This window comes from Panicum hallii, chromosome 3, assembly GCF_002211085.1.
Source record: "Panicum hallii strain FIL2 chromosome 3, PHallii_v3.1, whole genome shotgun sequence".
Lineage (NCBI taxonomy): Eukaryota > Viridiplantae > Streptophyta > Magnoliopsida > Poales > Poaceae > Panicum > Panicum hallii.
In genome coordinates, this window is record NC_038044.1 from 14,723,805 (window position 1) to 14,735,385 (window position 11,581).

Sequence of the window (11,581 nt, forward strand, 5' to 3'; positions counted from 1 at the left end):
ATGCTTTAAACCCACCGCTATAAATTCTTTTACGATAGGATTATCAAAGTTCATATATTCGATCCACTTCAAAATATAAGTCATTTAGCACTTGGCATGGTGTGCAAGCTTTGACTTTGGCCAACAATTTTCTATTAAAACATTAGTTGTTTAGGTACTTAAATATCTATAAATTATTAGTCAAAATGAGATTACACGTGCATCATTTAGGACCTTTTTGGATTCATTAGAGCTAAAATTTAGCTGTCTGCTCGAATCCCTAGCTAATAGGTGGTTTGATTGTTCGTTTTTGCCACCGCTGCTACCTTTGCCTTATTGCGAGGGCAAACAGATTTTTCACCAAGCATTAGCTGAAATTAGCTTGGAAGATCCGGGTAATATGAGAAAATGGTTAACTAGCTATTTTAAGTGCATATCGACTGTGGCACAGTGGAGTACTGGAGTTAACTCAAGAATAATCTAATAAATGCATTAATTGATTAATCAAGCTACTCCTACGTCCTACTACTACTACGGGCAGTCCCAATCAAGAAACCATGTTGTAGTATCTATGACATTTCATGTCACATAGACGGTGCCCAAGAAACTATAGCTCCCAATGTATAATCTGTAATTGTGGTTACAAAATAAATTCTTCCAATAACATTTCTCTTCTTTATACCAATCCCCTTCCTCCCCACTCTTTAATTCTATCTTGGTATTTGTGATATCTATCCCAATGGATTTTATGTAGTTTCTTCAACTTTGATTTTTGTGTAAGAAACCATTTCTTGCATGAGACCTAATTTCTTGAATTTTTCATCTCTCCTCTTTAATTGCATTGCCAAATCAGCAAAATATTCTACATGGCAGCCTATTAAATGCTATGAAAATTATTCTAGTTATAGCATTGGGACTGCCCTACTACAGTAGTAGCATAGTTTAGCCGACTTAAATTCTGCCTTAATTTCATAAGCTGCTGCCCTTGTTTAATCATACATAGGATGCAACAAACCACTCCTACCATACTAGACTACTGCTAGTACCATCATCTCAAGCAAATCAAGGTCAAAAAACAACACGCCCGCATGCAGACACATGAACATCGTCCAAACTTCTTTTCCCTCTTCCCAATGACATGCTCAACCACTATCCCTAAACTTTAACTTGAGCTCTGCAAAATCCTCACATTCAGATGATCAGATCTCAGTATACTGCAGCATGACTCGGGCCAAAAAGGAGAAACTGGTCATCAACCAAGACCCAAGAGGCTAAGACTGAACTCTTTCCTGACGATCGATCAATTCGGCAGTAGTCCACATGTGCACATCTCGTTAGGCCTGTCATAATATAATGACCTCCAGCAGTGCCTTAAGAAAAAAAATACCAATAGAATGTCTGAATGTGCATATTTTCAGCAGCTACCAAGGACCATCTTGCCGTTTCTTAATCAGGGAATGATGGCCGATGGATGATCCCTGTGGGCAGTGGGGCTGGCCGCCGCACATGACACATGCCCGCGTGATGCTCGTCTTGACCAAACCAAACCACCCACACAACACACAGCAGCAAGGGGAGTAGTGGTGGATGCAGACTTGCGAGCACGCACGCAGGGGCGTGCCTTGATCGATCGTGCACCAGCGCTAGTATGGAGGGAGGGGTGGGCGCGTATGATTGCGGAAGGCTTCAGGCACCGTCTGGATCCATGCTGACTCAAGCTTAGTTTCTATCGTATTAGATATTTAAATACAAATTAGAAATATTAAATGTATGCTAATTATAAAATCAATGAAGACTAATTCACGAGATGAATCTATTAAACCTGATTAGATCATAATTTGCTATGTTTGCTACAGTAAATGTATGCTAATCATGAACTAATTATCATTAATAGGTTCGTCTCGATAATTAGCCGCGACTTATGCAATTAGTTTTTTAATTAATCTTTATTTAATCCATCTAATTGGTATTAAAAGAGAGGACTAAAGTTTAGTTCCTATGATAAAAAGGGTCTCATACCTTTACGCTTTCCTTTCCATCTCCTGGCTTTGCGGCTCAACTGATGCTGCCCTACTGCTAGTCTGGTGCTAAAAGAAAACGTCCCAAAAGCTTCGAGTTCCCACGCTACGACTAGTAGTAGCTGCTTCTTTTTTTTCCCTGTTGTCGAGTTGGGGGCACCTTCCATCGTGCGATCATGTTACATTATTGCAAACAACGCAGATGAGCTTAGAAAGTTGCTCGCAAGTGAGAGAGAGTCTGCATGTGCCTCGCTTTCTGAAACCACTGCAAGAGTCTCAGGTTCATAAACAGACCTGTCTGTGCAGCATAGCCTGAAGTTCAGCCGAACTATTTTGCGCAGTAGTAACCTGTGTGATTGTTCCTTTGACAAAACTGCAAAAACCAGCTCATCGTTTAACATCATGCGTTACAGTGTGTCGGGCTATCGGTACCCTGCAGGTTATTGGCAGGCTTCGTCTTGAGCTTGACAAGTTGACCCTGTAGTTCTGGGTCGCTGCCTGCCTGTTTGGATAGATAAGCCTCCAACCAGAGGCGTACAGAGATGAGATAAGGCAAGCACAATCGGCCAATGCAAGCTGCGGCTCCCGAGACCGCCGAGAAAACGCCGGCCGCCCCCACCGCGCCGAGGATCCGGAGGCCACCGCGCCATGTCCCCGCCCTGTGCGCACACAGCGCACTGCCCTCACCTCAGGGCCCTCCGCCCGGCATGGAGAGGTGGTGGAGCTTTGGTTTCGACTTTGGAGCTTCGTTTCTGCTCCAATCGACGAGACAAGAAGACCACGAGGCTCGCTCACTCTCGGCCAAACAAAGTGCACAACGAGACGGCAGGCTAGCTCGTACGAATGGATGGAGATGTGCAAATTAAACGTACGTGCTATATAGACCTATAGTTATGCGATCTCAGAGACAGAGAGAGAGGGGGGGGGAGAGAGAGAGAGAGATTCAAATTTCAAAAAATTTCGTGCGGGCACTCTTCAAGTTCGCAGAGGCAGCATCCATTGTGGCAAAAACAGAGTACCACTTGCATCGCCATTGCTCAACGGCGGTACACTACCAACTCATGCTACTGCAAGTATCCTGATTCTGCAAATCCCTTTGCACCGAACAATAGACTCCGGACCAGTACATTTATGCAGAGCCCGCACGGGCCCCTCACTTTCATGTGAGCGCTCTCAGGCCTCAGCTGCTCTCTTGCCCCTGCTAGCTGCAGCCAGCCGCGAATTGAAGGGACACGCCGCGAACTCCGTGACGCCCAGCGGCGCGGGCGGGCGTCGAAAGCCCAGCCGCCCGCCGCTCAAGCCCCCGTTCCGTGACGATCCGGAGGAGGTTGGCCTGGCAACGTCGCCGGCGACGTCGCTGCGGCCGGCTGGGTATCTTACACTCGTCGGCGCCGCCGGCTGGCCAATGGAGCATGCGCCTTGTGTCATCGGTCGGTACACGGCACGTCTAGGTGCTTGGCTCTGGACCATGCCTGCAGGCTCTGCAGGGAAGAAGAGGCTTCCCCCCCTCCGTGTCGATCGGTCGAGGCACGTGTGCGCGCGGTCGCCGTGCCGTTCGGGCGTCGCCGTCCTCCTTTGCTACTATAAACTCGACAAGACGCGCGACGTACCCCCAAAGTGGGTGTGTTTCTACACTGCAGTACTGCACCAACGCTCCGATTGTCTGCCGAGCCGAGCTGCTAGCAAATATGATGAAGAGCGGAGACGCAACAACGACCATGCGTTGCCGTCGCTACAGTGAACAACCTCGCCGTCAGAAGTGCGCGCTAAATGTAGAAACGGACCACGAGATGCTTTACCGATTCTCATGGGAACGACGTGGGCACGTGGGTGAGGGTGCTAAATTACAAATATAATATTATTCTACACGTCTCCATAAAGATTATAAATAATTGATCATTTTTGTTCCCGTATCTTTAGGGAGAAAATACTCGAAAAGGATGTGAACTCGTAATAATATTTTTAGAAAATTATTGCACATAATTGTTCTATCCTCTCTATCTCTAGGACTAGTTCAACAAAATAGAATTTTAAATTCTTGTATAGCTCTCGCATGTACCATGCTCACGCTACAGCTTGCAGTCAAAATCCTAGCACCTAGAGAGCTCTATGATTAATATCCTTCTTGATGCACCCACAAAGTCAGAACCAAGCTCCAAAACCATTCCAACCTCCCAAACATAGCACCTCTCACAACCCAATAATCCAGAAGATCTAAAAAACCCTAGGAAAAAAAAGAAAAAAAAGGCGAAATATTTCCAGTCCCTTTCCCTTTCCCCTGCCCACGTTCTCCACTCTCCAGCCTCCTCACAGGTCTACAGCTATAGAGTACCCGTCGTCTCGCCGGGCCACCACCACTGCGCGCTACCGCTACTGGTACTAGATCTCGCGCGCAACCCACCCGCCCGCGCGCGCTATTCGCGGCAATGCCACTGGCCACGCCGCCGTCTCGGCCCGCGTACCTGTGGTGACCCGCGGCCGGTATGGCGCGCCCTCGACGCCCGCCGCCGGTGGCGAGGTCCCCGGCCAGGGCCCAGGGCCCGGCAGCAGCTGCCACCCCACGCCAGGCGTCCCCCGCCCGCCCCCGCCGCGGCCGGCGGCTGCGCGTCCAGAGCCCCTCCCTCGCCTCCGCTCGCCGCGTGCCCGCCCCGGCGCACGCGCCGCCGCCGGCAACCCCGCCGCTCCGGTGGCCCGGGGACGCCGTGGCGCCCCGCGAGAACGCCGGCTCCGGCGCGGCCGCGTCCGTGAGGAGGATCGCCGCGGCGCTGTGGCGGGCGCACCCGCCGCCGCGGGAGCCGGGGGAAGCGCGTCGACGCCCGGAGGTGAGCCTGCTCTCGACTCGAGATCCGCGCGCGTTGTTGCTCTCTAGGGTCCTGGGTCACCGCTCTGCCGTGTGCCCGTGTATTCCGCGATAGCGGCAGCGCCTTGGGCTCGTTATGGGAGTGTTTTCCGCTGCTGAGCTCGGGTTTCGCGGAGCAGCTGTTTCGACTTTTGAGTAGCATGAATTTGAATGGGCCGGTGAGCTGTGATCATTTGGTTAAGGCGAAGTGCGCGTTTCTTTGTTTATTTGCCGCTGTTGGGGAAGTGCGGTGTGATGCTACTAGTGCCTTGGCGTTTCTCTGAATTTTTTGAGCTGAATGCTGAATGTTCGTAAAGCTTGGCAATTTGTGCATCCATGAGCGACGGATTGGTTGTTCCTTCTGCAAAATTTCGTCCAAGTTTCATTAACTTACATGGGGTCTTGAAATTTACGGTCATTGTTCCACAAATTCAAGATCGAGCTGAGGCTGAGCATTTCAGCTGGATGTAGAAATTTTATCCAGGATAAAGTTGGAAGAACTCTCAGCCGATCTGAAGTTCCGCTTTGCGATTGCATAATTCCGTGGTTTTCATGAATTTATCTTTACATATTTCCATGTCATGCATTGCTTAAATTTCGGCTTTTTGAGGAAGAGCAGTCTCCATCTGTGTGGACCAATCGTGTTGAGTTTCATGCTAGATTATAGTAAGCTCTTCTCAGCTGCTCCAATTGGTGATCCTTATCGTTCCGTATTGCTTTGGGTTCTTTCCATGCATCTCTTTCAACTAGGCCTGAAGATGTGTTCCATGTGTCAATCTACAGGGTTGTTGTTAGGATGTAACCTGTGTGGTCCCCAGATATTAGCTGCTCTTAGCTGTGAAATGAAGACCTCCAGTGCATGGATTTTGACAAGTTTTACTCCATTTGCATGCAAATTCTGTATTACTAGCAGCACACATCTTAAGTATGTTTCTTAAGTATTAGTGGTAAACTAACAGTAATGAAATTTGCAGCCTAGCCCAAGGCATCCGCATACTCCTGATCGTTGCAATTACTATAAAGCGGTCCTTGAAGGCAGGACGGGGAGTAAGCCCCTTGGCAATGGCATCATTCGTGAGGTATATATCTTATTCATAAATTAATATTTCTGGTATAGATTACCACCTTCCAATCTGATCCAGTTTTATTTTGATGAAATGCTTATAACAACAATTAGGTGGGAGCTTATTCTTCATCACCCCGAATTGAAATGGAAGTCGCAACAAAATGGGACCGTCGTTGCCTGAACACATCTGGTGGTGCTGACTATGATTTCTGTGAACGCCGTGCAACTGCTGCTGATGAAGAAGTATCTGCACTTAAAGAAGAGCTCATGCAGGCCCGCAACCGGATTCAGGAGCTTGAAGCTGAAAGCCTATCTTCTAAAAAGAAGCTTGATCACTTGGTGAGGAATCTCGCTGAGGAAAAGGCTTCCTGGAGGAGCAGGGAGCACGATAAGGTTCGAAGCATAGTAGATGCTGTTAAAGGAGATCTGAACCGGGAGAGGAAGAATCGACAAAGGGCAGAATTTATGAACTCCAAGTTAATGGATGAGCTATCTGAGCTGAAGTTGTTGGCAAAACGATATTTACAAGATTATGAAAAGGAAAGAAAGGCCAGAGAACTCATGGAGGAGGTGTGTGATGAATTAGCAAAGGAGATTGCAGACGACAAAGCTGAGGTTGAGGCTTTGAAGCATGAATCGATGAAGGTGAGAGATGAGGTGGAGGAAGAAAGGAAGATGCTACAGATGGCAGAGGTTTGGCGCGAAGAGAGGGTACAGATGAAGCTTGTTGATGCTAAACTAACACTAGACAGCAAGTATTCACAGCTGACTGAGCTTCAGGCTATCCTTGAGGCCTTCCTCAGTTTCCACCAAGGTAGCAGTGCAGACAAAGAAACAGTGAGAGATGGAGAAAGGCTCAGGGAAGCAATTTGCTCTATGAAGTTACATGGTAAAGAGTTCTCGTACAAACCGCCGCCTCCTTCAGAGGACATTTTTGCTGTGTTTGAGGAACTTAGACAGAGGGAAGATATTAACGAGAAGGAAATTGTACAATGTAATGGAGATACCCCCGTGAGCCATGCAACAAAGATCCACATGGTGAGCCCTGAAACTGACATCTTTCTGGAGAAACCGGCAAACAAATATTCCACTCAACCTTGCGCCAGAAATGAGGATGAAGATGATAGCGGATGGGAGACTGTCAGCCATGCAGAGCAAGGCTCTAGCAATTCACCAGATGGAAGTGAACCATCAGTAAATGGTTTCTGTGGAGGAAATGATGCATCAGCAAGTGGAACCGATTGGGAGGAAGATAATTGTAAAAACTGCAGGTCAAATAGTGGCATCAGTGGAGTTTGTTCAACAACAGGAGAGAAGTACCGTAAGAAGGGGTCTTCTTTCTCCAGACTCTGGAGATCATCAAATGGCGACGGCTGCAGGAAAACAGGATCTGAGTTACTGAACGGTAGGTTCTCAAGCAGCAGGATGTCCAATGCTGATCTTTCTCCCGATCCCAAGACCAGTGAGGTGTGTCAACTCTCACCGAGTGTCGGGGACTGGAGCCCAGACTTGCTAAACCCTCACGTGGTCCGTGCCATGAAAGGGCGCGTGGAACGACCTCAAGGCGCACAGAAGCACAACCTGAAGTCCAAGCTCCTGGACGCAAGGACTAATGGCCGTAAGGTACAGCTGCGCCAAGCGCTCGAACAGAAGATATAGCATGGTGTACTCGCTCATCATTCTCCATTGTCGAAGACAACACCGTGATCCTTCCTGGTGAGGGCGCCAGGGAGGTCTTCTGGTCACCTTCAGCTCTAGGAGGTGCACCATTATTGTTGTAGTATCTCTGCCTTGGTCCTCGATCGGGTCTTATCACTCGCTGTACCTAATTCACGTCGATGTTGTCCGTTGAGCCCGCTTAGAAAAATTGGGGCTCCATGTAATCAAATGTAATTGTAGCATTTCTTTTTTTTCCCCGATGCATTATTCAATAGTGCTATTAGCTTTTTGCAGTATTCTTTCAGTTTCCTTTGCTTTTGAGTTCAGATCTATGCAATGCATGCATAGCTTTAGTGACTGTCTTTCAGGTGAAGTTTGAGGCTGAACTGGACGCACTGAACCGAAGTCCCATGGGTGCGTGTAGTGACTGTCTTTCAGGTGAAGTTTGAGGCTGAACTGGAGGCACTGAACCGAAGTCCCATGGGTGCGTTTTGCTGCTCCGTGTCCAATGTCCAGAAAATGGGATACGCAAAGAAATGGAGGCTGTTGTTATTATTACATGACTTGATGGTAGATCTCAAGGACATCGCGTTACTGTAAATGAGACGAGATACTGTACAGCCGGGACATGATATTTTCGACTTTCAACTACCGATATGCGTGGCAATTATTGTTGATCGTCGGGGAACATTCTCCATGTAGAAGCTACTTTTGTATCTCCTGGTCCTGGAAGCTGAAGCTTCCTTTAAATATTAAAGTATTCTTATGGTATTTAAGAAAGGAGTAGTTCTAACTAAGGATAGCCTGGTGAAAAGAGAATGGAAGGGATGCACCAAGTGTTGTTTCTGCAGTAAGGAAGAGATAATCCATCATTTGTTTTTTGAGTGTCATATGGCCAGGTTCGTATGGAACATGCTGGTCATTTCCTTTGGCATTCAGCCACCATCCAGTATATCTAATCTGTTTGGGTCTTGGGGTAGAAGTTTTCCTTCAAATCTTAGAAAGACAATTCTAATTGGAGCTTCGGCTCTTTGCTGGGCTATTTGGCTTAGTAGGAATGATGTTATCTTCAAAAACTCTACCACTGACTCATTTTTGCAGGTTATCTTCAGGGCGACTTACGGGATCAGATGTTGGTCACTGCTATCTAAAGAGGAAGAGAGGAGCTTCCTGAAGAAAAATTGCCAACGCTTAGAGAATGTTGTGATGGAGATCTTCAACAAGTTTGGCTGGAAATTCAGAAATAGCGTTGAGAACTAGTGCTTGTCTCTTGGTCTTTATGACCCTGAATTTTGTAAACGTTAAGTCATTCTGGCAGGCTTAGAACTGCATGGTCTGTACCCATTGGCTGCAAGCTTTCATTCTGTGATAAGCTGAGGCCGGATATTTTCCAGATTCTAAAAAAAAAATTACTCGTGCCGAAAGCACCCATGAGACGAATGATAACCTTGGCCGACTTGGCCGGGACCCCAGGGCGTGAACGACTCGATGCGATGAGGTAGTACTTGGATCGCGTTGTCGCGGGATCCGTCATGTCTGTCCCAAACGACGTCTCGTCCAATTGAGTCGCGCGGTACGCTGCTGGGGTTGGTGAGGTTGATTGCGTGTGCGAGACTCGGCAGCCGGCGACCGTGAACGTGCGCCGCCACCAGTCTCTGGCTGTTGCGAAAGCGCCGTGGGATTGGGAAAGGGATCCATGGAGACAGGCATCTGCCGTGGCGGTATGCTGCGCCCGTGCTCCAGTAGCCGACCCCGTGTGCCGGGCGAGCTGCATTCATCCTGTTACCGACCCCGTGTGCGGGCCGAGCAAAATCCACCCCCCGAATAGGCACATAGCTAGGCAATTAGGCATGGACCAACAAAAGATGGGTAGAGCGCGGACTCGGAAAGAAAACGACCCGTGACTACCCAGCAACCGGACCACAATTCAGTGCTAGATCATCCGATGCACATCTATCTGGAACGAAACCATGTAAAACCAGAAGGTTACTGAAATTAAACCCATCCCAGAACAGGAGACCAACATCAAGCATTATAGTTATACAGAGAGTACTTTTATTAAGGTGGCAACAATATTCCATACATGCCATACCCATATGCTGGTGGCGCATAATCAGGAGAAAACACAACTTGCATCAAGCAGAACACAATGATAATAGCACAATACTTATGTTCTTATAGAAAGCAGTAACTATAATATCACTGCTTCAAGCTTCCGAATATGCGGTAGGGCGCAATTACGCACACAAGCATTTACAGGCCCCTTAGAACCCGTGAATTTTGATGTTCTCCTTCTTTGCAATCCCAGCCTACCAAGACAAGTAAACAAATGATGAGCTTATATAACAATGGAACAGTCTTCATCATATCTTACAAGCTACAGCTTCGAGATTATTGACATACCTGAACTAGGAAAGTGGCGACATTCTTACGCTGATCGCCTTGGAGCTGAATGACCTGTATAGACAGCAAACAAATCATCAGTACTATATCAGCAGAGAGCATTTGTGAACTTGAAAAGCATCGGTGTAACATTGTACCTGGCCTAGCTCTGGATCCTGGACTACAGTACCATTGCAGCAGAATTCCTTCTTGAGATCCTTGAGGATCTTGTTGTAGCTGAACTCTTTCTTCAGTCCCTGAACAGTAGTCAGACTCTTTCTGCCGTTGCGTTGCTGGATGCGCACATGCACATAATCCTTTGTTCCCGGGCCAGCACCAGAGTCCTCAGCATTTGCCTCAGCAAACGGGTCTACCAAAAATGATGCCATACCATCAGTCAAGCATGCACACAAACAATACTAGTGTATCAAAACCAAATCAGAAGCATATTCAATATGAACTTGCTCATGCTTGATCTCAACACAGCATTCACTAATACTGTAGAAAAGCTGCAGCATGCTATATGAAGCCAAGGCATAAGAAAACATGGACAAAGGGAACATACCAAAGGCAGATGGAAGCTGGACGTCGAGATCAGACATGAAACTTGGTTGTTGAGGTTTGATTGGCACCAAGCTGATCACGCTTTGATTTATTGGTTTTTAAGAAGCTGCACACAAACCATACCATCAATCACAGGCTCTACAAGCACAAAAAATTCAGGGAATAACAAATCACATGCTAACACAAATCACCTACGGTAGCAGCAAAGCGCAGTAACAAGTAAAACAGGATCTAGAGTAGAGGGCAATCGTTCATAACCGTCGATCCGTTAAGAAATCTACCACTGAAACTAGGGTTTCACAAATTTTCGGTCAAACTTGGGGGGTTCCAAAATCACACTCGAACAACAGCTTGGATATTAGATCCAGAAAGGGGCTAGACGAAAACCCGGAATTCCCCAAATCCCATCACATGTCCTCTAACCCCCGCGGACGAATCGAAGTCCGTAGACTACAAACAGGCCTACATCTAAAACAGGGACCACGACGGATCGGGGCGAAACCCCATGATCCCCCAGAGCGGCCACAAGGCTTAACTTTACCCAAAAATCCAGCCGCTTACCCTCCCAAACGACTCTAATCAATTCATCAACCGCAACCCAGACGCCGAGAACAGCCAATCCTACCAATCATACGAATCATACAAAGGACACTCGCACACCTCCCGGAGAACCCGATCCGAGATCCTTTCGTCCCCAGAAGCAAATTCGCGGCGAGACGCGATAGAACCCCTCCAGATCCCCAAGTCCTAGGTCTACGAACGAGACGGATTGAATCAGGGAAGGAGAGAGGGGGATGGGGAAAGGGCGTTGTTGGTGCTCACCTTTCTCTTCCCTGGCGAGGAGAGGAGGCGTGGAGCGCACGCGGCTGGGGGCGAGAGGCGGATAAGACTAGACCAGGGGCTGTCTCGCCTCGCCGGGCGGGTTGGCTTTATAGGCGCGTGATGCGTATAATTAGGTGGGCGAACCGCCGTTCCGGGGGAGCGCTGGCTAATTATGCATCCCCACACGGCTCTAGCGGGGAGGCCCGGGAGGCTCTGGATTCCTGCCGACCCATCGAGACGGAAGCGTTTTTT

At 48.0% G+C, this 11,581-nt stretch overlaps 2 protein-coding genes across 3 annotated transcripts; one reads left to right on the plus strand and one right to left on the minus strand.

Moving 5' to 3' along the window:
• Positions 1-4,392: 4,392 nt before the first annotated feature.
• LOC112883975 lies at positions 4,393-7,865 on the plus strand. Its single transcript, XM_025949254.1, has 3 exons — positions 4,393-4,819; positions 5,811-5,915; positions 6,014-7,865. Exons 1-3 carry the CDS (start codon positions 4,481-4,483, stop codon positions 7,559-7,561), a joined length of 1,992 nt encoding a protein of 663 aa, XP_025805039.1. The 5' UTR covers positions 4,393-4,480; the 3' UTR covers positions 7,562-7,865.
• Positions 7,866-9,586: 1,721 nt separating this feature from the next.
• Positions 9,587-11,485, minus strand: LOC112887988 (protein translation factor SUI1 homolog). Of its 2 annotated transcripts, none has more exons than XM_025954297.1 (5): positions 11,330-11,485; positions 10,509-10,613; positions 10,102-10,313; positions 9,965-10,018; positions 9,587-9,870 (listed from the first exon to the last, which is right to left on the minus strand). In XM_025954297.1, exons 2-5 carry the CDS (start codon positions 10,543-10,545, stop codon positions 9,826-9,828), a joined length of 348 nt encoding a protein of 115 aa, XP_025810082.1. In that variant the 5' UTR covers positions 10,546-10,613; positions 11,330-11,485; the 3' UTR covers positions 9,587-9,825. The 2 variants fall into 2 exon arrangements, with proteins under 2 accessions (XP_025810082.1, XP_025810083.1); XM_025954298.1 differs by lacking the exon at positions 11,330-11,485 and adding an exon at positions 11,168-11,291.
• Positions 11,486-11,581: the final 96 nt, after the last annotated feature.